We start from the raw sequence: 17,011 nt of genomic DNA, 5'->3' as shown, positions 1-17,011 counted from the left end.
TTCCTGTTTTACTTTTTTGTTAAGGCTTGTGATAGACAATTGATTCATTGACTGAGATGAGTTGGTGCGGCTCTGGTCTGAACAGATGAAGTGAGGAGAAAAGGAAACTGTTGATGATGCGTTTTATTGATTTCTGTCTGAACAGGACGGAGCAAATTATAAATCACCTGATTTTAACCTGTCATGTTGTTTCACATGTAGCTTTACCTGGATCAGCTTCAATATCCTCACAGAGAGATGATATTGAGATGTCATGCTTTGGTCACTGTGACCTTTGACCTTTAACAACCAAAATCTGATCAGTTCATCTTTGGATCCATCTGAATGTTTGTGCCAAATTTGAACATGTTGATCACTCTGATAAGGGTCCGTGTCCCACCAAACACGCTTTCTGTGCTCACAGCGTCTACTTTCTACACAGAGCCTATGAAGTTTGGCGTTCATTGCGTTCGATGCCCTCAGCGGAAAAAAAAACGCTCTTGGCGTCAATCTTTTTTTGACGCAACGCTCAAAGCGCTTTAAATAGAAACTTTTAGGACTCATCAATATCACTTTTCTCACACTGACCAATCAAAATCCAAGAAGGGGCGGGACATACAGTACATTACCAACAACAACACAACTGGAGACTTGAGTACATATTGAGTACTACTGCTGTTTACAGTATATCACGCACCCACACTCATTTTGAAGGTACCTCAGGGTCCATGTCGAAAGCTGCCGCTAGTGCTGTTATGTATTTCTTACACTCCATTGTATGCAAACTCAATGTTATGTACTAGACCAGCGTTGCAGTGTTTACATTATTAAGGAAGGAACACAGAAGTGTCAGAGGACTTGTTTTGTAACCTAGCAACAGCAGATAGAGAGACTGTCTAAAAGTAAGGTCGAGGGCGCTGTCAGTGCGAAAGGTGTGTTTGGTGGACACGGCCCCTTGAAAGTGTTCAGTTGAGGTTTTCCTGGGACTGACCTGCATCTGATCACAGATACTGGATGTGCACCAGAATATTAATAGATCTGTCCACTTGTGTCAGATATTATGGGTTAAGAATGAATGAATACATAAAATGAAATAAGTCAAATAAATGATATGACAGAAATAGACGAGCCTGCCTTCAATTGCCCTGTGGATGAAACAAGAGACACAAAGAGATGAGGACCGAGACAGAGACACCGTCTGTCCTGTGAGGTCAAACAGAGACGAAGAGACGACCTGACACAGACAGAAACACACCAAAGTAAAAGCTGCAGACAGATGGATAAATGCTGGGGAGCAGTGGGCACAGGACACACACACAGGACACACAACAAGCTGACCAATGAGATCCCTTCATGTTCATAGGAACCTGTGACCTTAAATCAGCCCTGACTGACGACTGGACAGACACATAAGAGGTTGAACAGGAAGCGTGTGATGAACCCTCTGGTGTTTTCAAACCACAGCAACCTTTTGACATCAAGACACAATAAAGTGTCTGCTCTCATGAGACGACCACGAGCCGAGAGATGAATCCTCTTTTCATTTGATGTAAAATCAACTTGATGTTAAAAAAAAACAACAAAGATCCGTTTGAGCGAGCCGCTGCTTCAGCAGCTGAAACACTGAGGTCAGAGTCACGTCGGGTTTGTTCCTCGTGAGGAGAGAGAGAGACTCAGACGTCACCCAGACTCTGAAATTAGTATTTACTGAGTGACTGGGCCACAGGACACAGACCTGACAGACTAATGGTAGTTTACATGTGACTGCTAACAACAGTGTGGAAACAGCGTCACACTGAAGGTCCTGGAGAATCAACATTTGTATTTACACTGAGATCATCTGAGTAACAATTAAGAGATAATAGTTAAACATACTGTAGGTAAACACATTCTGGCTGGATTGCACCAACAGCATCACATTTAATTTTTAATATCAGTTCCAATCAGAGTTTAGTAAAACAAGGTTTAAAATGAAACCCAGCTCTGTTGAACCATCACAAATTAAAGCCGAGTTTATTCAAACTAACGGGACAAGTGTGCACCACAGTTAAAATGAAATAAAATGCAAATCTTTGTTCACTTAAAACTAGTTTAGTGCAACAAAAATTTCAACATGAAAATCATTTAATCTGGTTTCAAAGTTAAAACTTGATGTTATCCAGCCTGTATGTTGCTACTAAAGATCCTGATGGCCAGAGAAAGAGAGGACAATTTGATGCAAAGGACGAAACACATCATTGTTGTGCTGTAGTAGTTTGTAGTGTGTTTTTTTTTTTTTCTGGAGCGCATGATGAAGATGTTTTGTTGAGTTGCTCACTGTTGAGCCCTCAGGGCTACCGTAGAAAACCATGTTAAACTAAACATGAATCACAGCAGAGTTTAAAGCGATGAAACACAATCCCAAACACATCTTTAAACTTCAGTGGTAGTCATACAACTGTGTTTTTAATAAAAACCAGACAGATCATCTTCAGGTTTGTGTAACTCGCCCTGAAAACACCCAAAAACTCAGCTGGAACCTCTGCTGACCTGAGGTGACCCACTGCTCCCATTCCTCAGCAGCAGCAGCTCTGTGTTTGTTTTACGGCCTGTGGAGCATTTCCAAGCACATTAAGCGAAGCCAGCGCCAACGAGTTTACAGCCATTTATGGTGTGTGGCTTGGAGAGGAGGACGGGGTTGCAGACGGTGGTGAGAGCGCTGCGTTCACTGCACTCAGCCTCTGTGGAGATGTTAGAGCTGCAGAGGTTTCTAATCCTAACATCTACCTACACTGCTGTCATTGTCCTTTATTAGGGAGAGGAAAAGTGTTTTCCTGACTTGGAAAAATAAAGAAGGGAGCGTGCGTTTGGAAAATGAGGTTGAGGAAAAAGTGTCTCACTCTTTTGAGGAAAAAAATAAGTACAATAAGGAGGAGGGAGAGATATCGAGTGAGATGTTGAGGCCTGGCTAAATGTAAACATGCAAGAATTACACTCAACACAGACACCTGCAGGACAAGATGGAAGCCAGGGAAAAAGAGGTGAAGATGAGAGGAAGCACAGGAGCCGTGTGTGAGCAGCTTGTTTGGACAGATCGAGTGTGATCCCCACAGGAAATAGGTCAGAGATAACAGAGAGACGGGGGCGGGGGCTGAGCTGTGAGGCAGAAACTTCTGAATGATCCAACATGGAAGATTTCTGATGTGATGGCGGTGACAAGTTTAATCCGTCGATCCTGATATGTGTTTGAAGTAGAAAATAACAGAATACAAAACAGTTGATTTAAGGAGAATCTGCAAAAACAAGAGGCGATAATCAACTGTCTGGGTGTTTAAATCAGCAGCAGCTCTGGTGTGAACTGATAATCAATAATATTTTCCCAGCTGCTCCATAGAAACCACTTTAACTTCAACAATCAACGTAAGTAACATTTGTTTTTGTCATTTATTCCTTCATCAGATGTTATTTATTCAGCAGATGTGGCGGCCATGACAATTAATCTAACATTTATTTTGGCTATAAGAGTAAAGTTAGAGTCACCTTCTCATGGTTATAAATGTTATAAGAGTTTAATGGAACAAAGGCAAGTTGATTCTTATTTATTTTCATAATTAATTTGAGTTCAAAGGAACAAAAATGAAGGGAAATACAAAATACAATACTTGCAAGCGTAAAATGACTTTGTACAAATTAAAGAAATGAGAAAATTAAAATGATTTTCATTTCATAATCAGTTGTGTTACATCTTATATGACCACTTCATCAATCATCAACACGTATGAGTGGGGGGAACTTATGGTATGACAAATAGGCTTAGGCGGTACCAGTGAAAAAAGGTTGAGAACGACTAAGATATTGATGTTTTCTGTCCCTTTCTATTTGTCTCTTTTGTTTCTCTGCTTCCTCCAGTGTGTGTGTGTGTTACCTGTGGACTGAGCTTCTTGTCAGGCTTGTTGTTGGGTCGTGCTCCTCTTTTCTTCTGAGAGTTCTGCAACACACACAGACAGAGTTTCATTAGTGAGGCCTGTCAATCAATTGATCAGATCAATGACATTCCATGCGGCAGGTTGAACTTAATGAGTCTTTGAAAGAACAGATACTGGAAAACATACTGAAACATAGTAGCTTACTGCAGGACATACGGTAAAATGACAAAGTGAGACAATGCGTTCAAGAGCGTTCACCATCACAGCTGTTCGACAACAACAAACACCTGTCACTCCTCCTCAAACCTGCTCCACAGTGTTTTAAAACATTCTCCAATGAATTTAAGCAACGTTAAAAGTTCCCAGGGTCATTTGATCACCACATATATGTGTGTGTAACACATCAATAGTAATCAACTATTAGGATCAGTGCCTGGTGTGTAGACTTTACTCTGGTTTGAGCTCTCTCTAGCTTCCCAGCATGCTCTTTGTCTAGCAGTGACATCCAGGACTCGTCATCATCATCACCCTCTGATCATCTCTGTAACTGTCTATTGTCATCTGTTTATTGATCTTTCCATGAGACTCTGAGGAGGGACGGGAGTTAACTTGTTTCCTAAGGTGTCACATAGCTTCAGACGTGAAAACACCCTGTTTCCATCTCAGAGAAGACAAAATGACCACATGTGATGCTGTGATGATGATGTAAATATTATTCTGTGATATATTTTCTATTCAGAGCCTCCATCCCCCTCCTCTCTCACAATGAGCCCCACATGTCATCGCTGTGGTGATGTGGATCATTCCCATGGTGATTTTAATTACCACAGCGACTCTGATAACAGCGGGAAATTACAGCTGTGCAGTGAAGGTATGAACAGAGAGAGAGAAAGAGAGAGATGTGAGAAGAAAGACAAACAGCAGAGTAGGAACAAAAAGAGAAAAACAAAAGCATGGACATAAGAGCTGATGACATGAGCGAAGAGCTGAGGAGCATCGATAACAACACACACACACACACACACACACACACACACACACACACACACACACACACACACACACACACACACACACACACACACACACACACACACACACACACACACACACACACACAACTCAGCCACTGTCTGCCCAGTAAATTAGACTCTCATAAATCATCATCCCTCCTTTTTAGAGCTACAACCAATCACACACACACACACACACACACACACACACACACACACACACACACACACACACACACACACACACATACACACTAGGAGTTTGAACAGACGCTGCAGTGCGAGTAACTAAGCTCATCTGGCTCAGTCCGTTTCCATGGAAACAAGCTACTCTCTCTCTGCAACGAACCGCCAGCAACAAAAGAAAGGGAACGGAGAGATGGATTGATGGATGGAGGAAGGAGAGAGGTGAGGAAGGAGAACAGTACAATATACTAAATAAAAACACAGAAACTGTTTTTGTTCCCCCCTAAAACACAAAGCAACAGTTTTAAGTTTAGAGGATGTTTGATTTTCATCTCCTCAGGTCCAGATGGAGGAGGAGGAGGTTCGTGTGGAGTTAGAGTTGCAGCATCAGCATGAAGGACATTTGTTGTTTGTCTGATTCTTTCCACAACCCCATCTCTCTCTCATCCCTTCATCAGTATTTGGGCTGTCCTGACCTTTGAATTTTTCATCCCCCCTCCTCTATGTCCTAACCCACTTTCAGATCAGTTTATCGGGGGGCAAGCAGTCTGTTAATGGCTCTAAACTCACTGGTCGATGAGCTGCCCTGATAATGGAAGCAATGATTCTGGCTGCAGGTTGACTACAGATGTGGGAACTATTGGATCAGGCTTTCAGCTGAGCAGGAGGTGGTGTGTGTGTGTGTGTGTGTGTGTGTGTGTGTGTGTGTGTGTGTGTGTGTGTGTGTGTGTAGGGGGAGGAGGCTTTGATGGAAAAAAGATGGAAATGGATTTATGCAAAATTCTCACGACACTGAATGTGACACAGGAAGCGAAGCTGCTTCATCTGGTTGAGGGACGCGACTCTGAGAGGGTCAGTGAGTGTTGTGCTCTCTCATATCCTCAGCCATGATTCAATCCTTTAACCTTCTGTTTTTGATACTATCTCTAATCTATCTTATCTGTGACACTGTTATAATTTTATCAGATTGTAAAATTAATTTTCACATTAAATGTTTCTATTCTTTAACTGCTTTAATGCTGGAACACTTTACAACACACTGAGAAACTTGTATCCACAGATCAATGATGAATAATAAATGATTCTGCCTCTGCATTTGTGTGTATGTGTGTGTTTAACTATACTCTATGTTGTCCATTTGTCTGTATTAAGTGTTGTTGTACTGTCACTTGTATTTTCCTGTTTGAATGTTCTTGACATCATAACGGTTCCTAAATAAAGGCGGGATGAATGAGCATTTCTGTTGAGTTCACTGAATGGTCTCTGTGTGATAATGTGCTGTACAGATAGATCAGTCTTGGGTATATACAGGAGAAAAATACAGTAGTAAATGGATGGGTTAATCAAATAGTGGAAAGGGTTAGAAGAGAGAGAGAGAGATGGAACAATGCCAACAAAGACCAAACTCTCATCTTTCAGAGTAGAGTGGTGGATGGAGGGAAACCAATGCCAAGATAGAGAGAGAGAGAGAGAGAGAGAGAGAGAGAGAGAGAGAGAGAGAGAGAGAGAGATGTTGTCATTCTTCCGTCATGGATGGGGAGGCACAGCAGTGTGAACTCTCCCTCCTTCCAGTCAGATCTGATCTGCAGCTCGACCAGCCGTGACAATCAGGCTACAGGAGGAGGACGGGATTAAACACGACCCAGAGACGTGATGAAACAACTCGAGGAACTTTGCAGGAGAAGTAGGACGGGAAAGTAAGCGGGAATGATGCAATAAACTAAGGCTGAAAACATTGCTGAAACTCTGGACACGAGTTTATGCAACATTGCAAAACTTCAAAACAAAAGCACAGAGTGCAGATACTTTGTTGCTCTACTTAAGTAGAATTCACAAAGACTTCACTTTGTTACTTTCACCTCACACGTATATTTCCCTGCATAATCCCAATCAAATCAAGTACCTCTTGAAAGTAGCCGAAGTAAACAGACTGAGTTTGGTTCTTGAATTTGAAGGCACTTCCTAAAAATGTCTTTGAATTTGATTACTGTAAGACAATGAATAGTAAGCTTCACTTTATCAGGTGGCCACAATAAAGTTGATGATCAAAAGTAAATATCACACACTTTACAACTTTTACTCAAGTTAAACACTAAAAGGCAACTTGAACTTCAGTCAGTTTCTGGTAAGATACTTGTGCTGTTACTCGGGTATTGTTTTCAAGTAGCTACTTCATACAAGACTGGAGCATAGAGCTCTCAGGGACACCGTAGAATGAAGTGGAAAATAAAAACAGTGAAGAGTGAGAGGTTGCCAGAAAAATCTCAGATGCAAATTAATTCAAACTGAAAATAAACAGAGTAGAAACAACAAAGAGCAAGCCTGCTGAACTCAGATGTCACTGGTGTGTGTGTGTGTGTGTGTGTGTGTTTTGACAGTTCTGCTGCTGATGTGGTTTAAAAATGGAGACGGTTTTAAATGGTTTTAAGACGCCGGTCCGGTTACGGCCGAACACACAGGAGAAGAGATTGTTTAGTGAGAATGAGAGCGAGGGAGGTAGCAGCACAGAGGTCAGATCTGATCTCAGCGTTCAGACTCACCTGAACCAACCAGCCGTTAAATCCTGACAGGGGGTGGGTGGGGGGCACCTCTGTGTGTCCCACAGACTCATGGACTTTAATTTTCACAGGCAGAGGGAGCTTTTTACCGCGTTTTTATTGCTCTCATCTTCTTTCTTTACTGTCTAGTGCAGCAGTCTGACACAGTCTAGGAAGCTCATACACACTGGATGCAATCCATACCTTCATCATCATTTAATTTCAATTTGACTTCCCCACCAAAACAACAAACACAAAATAAATAAAGGATACAATAAATACATGTCCCTTCAACCACACAACAATGGGTGTATCATAAGACAATACACATACTTCATACACACACACACATGTAAATTGTGCACTACAATGACGCATGGCTGTAGCATTATGCTAATATAGTTCATAATTCACAAAATAAATTAGAGTCAAACAGGAGGGGTTAAATCTTTTTTTTCTTTGTCCTCGTCTTCTTTCATTACTTAGGTGTTCATTTCTTTAATATTGATAAACTGCTGCTGGTGCAGCTTTCTCAGGGGTGTGTTAATTAATTTTGACGTGCGCAAAACTAGGTCGGCGCCATTTAGTTTCACTTCCAGGAATACTATGCTACAGACAGGAACCAAAAAACGTGAGGGTAAACATCAAACCGATATGAGGCAGTTACAACAAGTTACTGTACTGGTGCTGCTGTGGGGATCAAACCTGTGATTCAGGTCAGGTTTGACTACTTTATCCTGGACAACCCTCTGACACCTACACAAACAGCGTCTCATTAACCAGCGCCCCCATAAGGCGCCAGTAGCATGTCTACCTTTGTCACCATGGCTAATATATGCTCATGCCTTGGTTGGAATAAAAAAAAAAAAGATGATTTGGTTTAAAATAAGTACTTCCTACTGGTTACTTCCTCCACTTTACACTGCAGTCTTTGTTTCCATGGTTACATAGACACCACGACCTCCTTCGTGTACTTTCTCAAAACTACATTACTGCATTTTTCACCTTTGCTTTTCCCAGGATGCTAACCTAGCTTAGCATAAAGATACAGGCTAAGGAACAAGGCAAAAATATCAGTGTGGGTAGAGAGGGAGTCAAATGTTCACCAGTGTCATAAACCACTGACACGACAAAACTGTGGTGACTTCCTACCTTTGAAGTGGTCATGAAGTCTGACTCTCTGTCAATGATTTATATTTAGTTTGTGACACTAAAGAAAAACCTTAAAAAAGGGCTCTTTCAAAATTCAAATATTCCTGGTGAGTATATTCATGTGAAATCATGAAAGCCCAGCAACTAGCTACTCCTTCTTCACTTTTCCCAACAAAAAATACATTTTCAAATTCCACCATGATGTTTTGGGTAGGCCAAATTCATTTTCATTAGAGGTAATAACCAATAGAAAAGATAAAGATCTGATTGGATGAGTCTATTCTGAAGGCTTTAGATCTGAGACTGCTAATAGCTGATGGCTAAACCCACTCTGTTGGACAAACCAAACACAACACTACGACATCTGTTTTGCAGCCTGTGCCCTCTCCGGTCTGTGTTTTAATCCACAGTCATACAGGGCAGATTTCTGGAGATGATACCAACCGAGGACAGGCCACTGAAAAGAGGGACGTATATGGTTGCCCTACCAACCTGCACATTATTTAGTTTCGTAACACAGACAGCAAGTGCCATCCTCTCTGATGGGTGAAGGGACACAGCTGTGACCTTTTGCCTCAAACTGTTACCAACGCTCTCACACACTGACGTTTAAAGCTGCAAATTTAACATAAAAAACTTACAGAACATCCAGAGCTACTGGTAGTGTGGTTTGTTTCCAAATCTCTGAAGGTCTGAACAGACTCACAAACACACCACAAAGTCTAATTTTAAGTCAGAGGATTTGTTTTTTTGTTTTTTTTGTTTTTTGAAATGGTGGAGTCTGGAAAGAATCTTTTAGTTGCTGCAATACAACAGCAACCATTTCCTCCGAGGGCAGAAATTAGATCACATCACTGGAACACAGTGTGTGAGTGTGTGTGTGTGTGTGTGTGTGTGTGTGTGTGTGTGTGTGCGCGCGCACGCACAGAGAGAGGGTGTGGGTTTGTGAAAAGAAAATTGATTTATTTGAAGTGCATGCAGCACACGCGCACACACACACACACACGCTCTAGCAGGCGAGGTACTAGTCTCAGCCGAAAGAAAAGGACACTCTCGTCTCATTATCACCACCACACACACTGGAGCAGAGTCCACACAACATAGTTCACAATGGGTTGCATAACTAGGGTGTGTGTGTGCGTGTGCGTGTGCGTGTGTGTGTGCGTGTCAGATAAGGATGGATAAAGGCGGAGGGAGAGAGGAGACTGACACTCGGGACTGAAGGAGATAATTAAACAGCGCTTCGTCTCCTGCAAATACAACACAACAAATGAGCCTGGAGCCCGTTAGCTTTAGCAAATCTTTAATTCAGCTCATTAACAAGGACAGGAAACCAATCAATCTTGTTATTCATCTGCCTGACATTTTTTTAAAATTCCATTATTTGCCTTATGGCTTTAATAAGGAAAATGAACCAATAAATATCCATTTTCTGCTCAAATCCTTCTGTTTAGCCTGTAAAACCTACAAAATACTGTTGATATAAAAGCACAAATGGAAGCTTGTAATGTTGTGAGCTGAGGCTAACATCATATTTATGTTTAGTCACACTTGATAACAGTGTTTCACTGAATTCCTGGGATGCAAATGCAGCGTTAAGCTGCTCTCTCGCTCTCTCTCCATAGCTCAGAGCAGATAACACGAAAACTACACCAGCATTTCCCACTCGTCTGCTTGGCTCATTACAACACACTCCTACTTTAACACACATTTCGTGACACTGTTACGACGCCCTGTCTGCACTGGATTAGGAAATAAACAGCCAATTTTGCCTCAATGCTCTGAGCATAGGGCCTCTGTGTGTGTGTCTGCTGAGATGATGCAAGTAAACCTGGATCCAGAACCTTAAATGAAATAAATCCATTTGTACTGATCATGAAGGACGACACCAGAGTTTTCTCACGCTATTAGTCTGAACTCTACAAATCAAATCAAATCAAACACGCTTCACTTTACCTGAATAAGCCTGCAGACAGAGCTGCTCTGGTCTTTAGATAACCAGTTTCAGCTGATTTGATCATCTATTGGTCAAGGGAATTCTGGGTTGTGTAACACATTAAGTCAACGTGACACTGATATCACTTAATGTGGAGTCTTATGACTGATTTACATACAACAAAACAATGAAAATAATAGAATGAATGGAAGAAAAAAACATATATATCTATATTTTGTAAAACAGGAAGCAAAAATCTAAGTTCTTATTCAGGATACGGTGCATAACCTATAGCAGCAACTGTGACCACATTACAGAACTACTTCATTTCCACTGATTCTCCTCAGTGAGCTGAATGTGAGTGGATGGGAGGAAACAATTATGGCTCTGATAGATAGATAGATAGATAGATAGATAGATAGATAGATAGATAGATAGATAGATAGATAGATAGATAGATAGATAGATAGATAGATAGATAGATAGATAGATAGATAGATAGATAGATAGATAGATAGATAGATAGATAGATAGATAGATAGATAGATAGATAGATAGATAGATAGATAGATAGATAGATAGATACTGTAGATAGATAGATAGATAGATATGGTGAATGGAGCAACTTTTGACTAAGTCATGATGAACTAAAGTGTTAGAGGAATAAAAACATGGTCTATACTGACGTTTGTTATTTTCACACATTACCATGGTAACAATGCTTTAATCAGAAAACAGGTTCAGGAAAAAATCCTGAGAGGAACATCAGGAATTTGAATTCCTGAGGATGACAGGAAAAGAGCCGAGGGAGCGTTTTCCCAGCTGCTGCAGGTTCAACACTATTCATAAAACCTGCTCCTGACAGATAAAATAAAAGCTGTTATCACAGAGACGCCGTCTGGAGCTGATGAATAAGGATGAACATCGTCACAGACACAGAGAGCTGCAGGAGGAGGGAGCAGATCATATCCACTGACAAATATGAATCTGTTTCACTGCAGGTTGTCTGGGAGACAAGGTCGTGACCCCGGCAGTCCACAGTCACCGTCTCACCATCTCATCAGTATTGATTACTTCAGATTTGATCGATAACACCTTGGACCAGAGTTGTTTTTTTTCGACTGTTATTTTATATCAGAGCTCGGAGGGATTTCTGGACCCCATATAATTTACATTGGTGTGTTTCTTAGTACATGTATTGTATTATATTTATTGGCCTCAGTATTTTCTCCTGAGGACAAATGAGAATCAGTTTGGATACTGTAACTCTGTAACTCCAGCTCTTCACCTCCTCCTCCTCCTCTGATGGATTTTCCAGTCAGAATTTTGCCGCTAATCAATCGGCCTCGGACTTCATGGAAACTCTACACCCTGAAGTATGGATGATACTGAGCACTGCTGTGATTGAGCTCCTGTTTTCCCCCCAAAATCTCCCGTAGCCCTGAGGGATGGAACTTCAGGAAACACACAGGCTGGTTAAAAAAAAAAGTATTTTTTCATGCTCACATTCGTTTGTGTCGGTGCAGCTAAAGAGAGTGAATGGTCAATTTCCATCCTATTAGCATAGCATTAGCACAGCAACAAAGCGCCGCCAGGCTGATAGAGGATGGATACGATTGGCTGAGAGGCTACTCAACATCTGATGGGAAGCTACACCTTCCCTCCTTACACACACACACACTCTCTCTCTCTCTCTCTCTCTCTCTCTCTCTGCACTAAAAAAAGAGACAAAGACAAAGACAGCCTCCTCCTCTGTTTACTTTGGCTCTTAACACACAGGGACTCACACACACACACACACATGGATGGAGGAAAACAAGGATGGAGAGAAGAGGAGGAGGAGGTGATGGAGGGAGCAGAGGAAGGAGGATTTGTTGTTCTTTGTTACCAGAAGCTCTGTTCACTTCCAGCCACTTCCATTAGAGAAAAGCTTGTGTGTGTGTATGTCTGAGTGTGTGTATGTCCAGACACTCTGCTTATTAAGGCAGTGTGTTAGTAGGTGACCTTGCACAAATGAACAGCCCTTCAAGTCCAACCTCAACGCTTTGTATTGATCTGAATTATTCATGTGCATATGTGGGTGCGTGCGTGTGTGTATGTGCAGTTGATTTGTTCATGTGTGTGCATGTTTTTGTTTGTGCAAGCAGAGTGTGTGTGTGTGTGTGTGCGCGCGCGTGTATACAGTAAGTGTGTATGGAAGAATGTGTGTATTCGTCACGGTGGTTGAAAGCTGAACAGACCCCCCTCCCCCACATCCGTCCTCAGGGTCCTACTGCCCCCAGACGTTTACTAAAGGGTTAATAGTCTAATTTAAAGTGCAAATGAGTTAATGTCTCTGTGACTCCTGCAGGTTTCAGGTGCAGTAAATTATTATTTTCACAGATGACTTTCTTTGGTTAACTCATTAATTGAATCCTCATGGAGTTTCATTCAGGCTGCTGAGACTGGAGAATGTAAACCTTCAAACTAAATTGCGTATTGAATTTTTATTGAATTAGTGCAGTGAACAATGGAAAAGACAGAGGTCAGAGCAGTGAGAGTGTTTGAAGACAATTTTCTACTTTATTCTGTTCGGGGACTTTAGTTCATGTTTTCAAGTTTCTCCAGAGGAAACAGCCCAGTGAGCAAAAAGTGGTCCAAAATACGTCGAAAAGACGTGTTTTCCGAACGTCCAGAAGACGTCTTCAGAGGAGCCAGAATGAAAGTTTTTATTACGTCTTTTCTAGACGTTGAATAGATGTGTATTTTAGATGTCATATAGACGTCATTAAAATACGTTTTCGGGACGTAATTATTGAACGTCCAGAAGACTTCTTCAGAGGAGCCAGAATGAAAGTTTTTATTACGTCTTTTCTGGACGTTGAATATACGTTTTATTGTGGATGTCATTTAGACGTCATTAAAATACGTTTTCGGGACGTAATTATTGAACGTCCAGAAGACTTCTTCAGAGGAGCCAGAATGAAAGTTTTTATTACGTCTTTTCTAGACGTTGAATAGATGTGTATTTTAGATGTCATATAGACGTCATTAAAATACGTTTTCAGGACATAATTTTTGAACATCCAGAAGACGTCTTCAGAGGAGTCAGAATGAAGGTTTTTATTACGTCTTTTCTGAACGTTGGATATACGTTTTATTGTTGATGTTATGTAGACGTCATTAAAATACGTTGTCAGGATGTAATTATCAAACTTCCAGAAGACGTCATTTAAGGAGCCAGAATGAACGTTTTTATTATGTCTTTTCTAGACGTTGTGTAGATGTGTTATCTTGGATGTTATATGGACGTCATTAAAATACGCTTTATTTTTTTTAAATTATTTTTATTATTATAAAATAATAATAAAATATAAAGCAAAAAACGCAACAAAGGCATCTCCTTTTGTGTACAACACATTATAAACAAATCAAACACATCGACACAAACATCGACAAAAAGAAAACGTTTTCAAGACATAATTATTAAACATCCAGAAGACATTATTTCAGGAGGAAAAACTGCTACTTTAAAGATTTCAAATGCAAATACATGACTACAATAAAACATACTTACTGCACTATTTAATGATTCAGATCAAACTGTTACATTTCTCATAAATATAATATAATGGAGGAATATAAATGCATTTGATAGGTCAATAAGACTTTCAGCTCAACTTAATTAAAAGTAAAATACACAACATCATTGCCTGTGTAATGTATTCAGCTTTAAATTTACAACAAACTACTGTTCACAAACAGTTGTTCAAAACAATTACACAATGCAATGTAATAACGAGTAAAATTAAAACATCACAGAGGTCAATGATTCTATACCAGAAGTCATGCAGCAGATGAAGCAGATGAAGAGACGTCCACCTTCCAATTGCTAGTATTCAGCTGGCTCCTTGGTGCATGTAGGGAAGAGAAGAGGGGAGAAAAAAAATTACTTTTTTATATTATTTAAATTATGCGTACAAATAATGCTCTGGCATCCTTTGCTGCATTCTAATGTCCAACCTAAGTTGTGCCACACTGCACCAGTCTCAAACTAGCAAAGATAGGCTATTTAAGTTGTGCTTTACACCTGATGAAAGATAGAACGCATACACTCGCGTGGAAAAAAGTAACCACTAGATGGCAGAAAACTTAATTCATATGAACAAGGAGAAACAAAGACAGCAGGGGTGCATTTCACAAAGCAGGTTCAACAAACTCTGAGTCTAATCCTAAACTTATATTCAGAATTCAGAGTTTTGTGTTTCAGAACAGGTGATAACAGTTAGTTCAATCAACTCTGAGTAACGGGGAGATGGAAAGCCCTCATCAATGGAACAAAGATAACGTGATTCACCATGGCAACCGGCAAAAAAAAAAACGTTGCCCCTCCCACCTCTCATGGTGGATTGACGTATGAATGCTGACGCAGACGCGACCCCCCCCCCCATACCTTCACACCGCGGGACATTACGTGAGTATTAATCTATAAAAATACATCTGGAGAGTTATTCAACATTGTGTGTTTGAGCAGGTGCAACTCCAAATGTGCGTTTGATATGTTAAGTTCAGTTTGTCAGTTTGTCTCCATGATAACGTGACGGGGCTGTGCGTGTAGTCATCAATCACACCTGGAAATAATCCAGAAGTGGATCGATCTGCAACGAAAAAAATAAGAGAGAGAGAGAGAAGAGCAATTTTCTTCTGTGTGCGTGTCCATGTTGTGTCATGTGAGGGTTGTTGAGACAAAGTGACGGTGCAGAACAACGGGAACGATCAAACAAATCCTCATGGAGAATAAAACATCACGTACTGTCAGCCGTTGCTTTCAGTCTGCAGCTTCAGATAAAAAGGAGAAACTCAGGGTTAGTTGGAGAAAACCTGCTCCCAACCAGGTTAGGTTCACGTGTGCGTTCGAGGTTGCCATAGTAACTGACTCTGAGTTTCAGTTACCTCTCTTTGTGAAACGGGCTGGAGTTACTCCTCTTTACCTAGTTTGAGTTACCTCCCTTTCTGAAACGGAAAACCCAGAGTTTGCCTCATTTCAGGGTTAACAGACTCAAGAGTTTTCACTAAACCTGCTTTGTGAAACAGACCCCAGATCTGTGAATACCTGGAGTCCAGACTCAATACCAGTAACATCAACATGCTACATGTCGTTTTCAATTCAAAAAACCTACTCTTGGTCAACAAAGCAGCTCCTGGTCTGGCTACACAGTACATCAAAGACAGTTTAAAACCCCAGCAGACTGCCAGTTGGAAATCTCCAACTCTGCAAGTAAAGATGGCTTTTAATATTTATCCACCTAAAACAGTTTACCTACTAATTTTATGACTTTCTCCATTACTGTGTTCTTTTAAAACCAAACTCAGGACCTCTCTATTTTCTTAAATGTTAGTGGACGGGGCACAACAGCTACACTGCACTTGTTGGAAATTGAATTCCACTTATTTTGAGCAACTGAGGTGAATTACAAACAATGCGTGGTCTGGCAGATAGATGCTCATCAATGACTATTATTGTCAGAACAGTACAAATCAGAATAGAACAGAGACGCCAGAGAAATTTCCTCCAGTGAGAGGAGTTGAACCCCTGACACCTGGTATATGCTGACTGTTCTTCATCAGATCCTACACAAGTTTGATAAATGAGGGGGGGCCATAGTCACTATCTTGGGTGTAAAAAAGTGTTGGAAGGAAAATTCTATAGAGCAGGGCTGTCGCCTTCCATCTAGTTTTGACTTGAACATAACACACATTCATCAGAGATGTGATGATTAAAATTTAAACAGTAATACGGTAATCTGTAACTGTATTGAAAGCGTTAGCTGTTTCATCTCAATGTGTGTGTATCTGTGTTTGTGTTTAATTCCTAGTTTGTTCATTACTTATGTAGGGGGAGGTGCTATACAAATAAAACTGAATTAATCTGAAATAGGTTTTACTGTATGAAAAAATTTAGAAACAAAACTGCATTTGGTGTAGATCTTGGTCTGTTTTCCTACCTGTTTGTGTGCTGAACTCCCCATCATCTTTTGCTCTCTTGTGGTTCTCCAGCATGATGATCTCACAGGTGAAGCACTGCTGTGGGTCCTTGGCTGTGTAAAATACAGTTGGACATAAAGAATATTCAGTCATATTTCACATCTAGTACTTTGGGATATTTGTCATGTGGGGAGGTTCTTGAACGGTGATCTACCCTGCACACATCAGTGTTTACATAAACAGATATAGATATTTTATTGGTCCCTACAGGGAAATTTAGAAACCTCATGTGAACCTAAACACAAAACCAATGAGGACATCTCTTCGTATCAGGTGGAA

At 40.7% G+C, this 17,011-nt stretch overlaps 1 protein-coding gene across 1 annotated transcript in view; it reads right to left on the bottom strand.

Annotated features, from left to right (window-relative positions):
* Positions 1-17,011, bottom strand: part of mtcl2 (microtubule crosslinking factor 2) — an 87,124-nt gene that overhangs the window by 22,547 nt on the left and 47,566 nt on the right. The window contains exon 5 of the mRNA XM_083974831.1: positions 3,884-3,946. Coding sequence (XP_083830957.1) covers positions 3,884-3,946 — 63 coding nt within the window. The remainder of the gene's footprint in view (positions 1-3,883; positions 3,947-17,011) is intronic.

This window comes from Trachurus trachurus (genome assembly GCF_905171665.1).
Source record: "Trachurus trachurus genome assembly, chromosome: 7".
Taxonomy (NCBI): Eukaryota; Metazoa; Chordata; class Actinopteri; order Carangiformes; family Carangidae; genus Trachurus; species Trachurus trachurus.
Note: the sequence above shows the minus strand (reverse complement) of the source record. Positions and strands in the feature narration are given on the sequence as shown.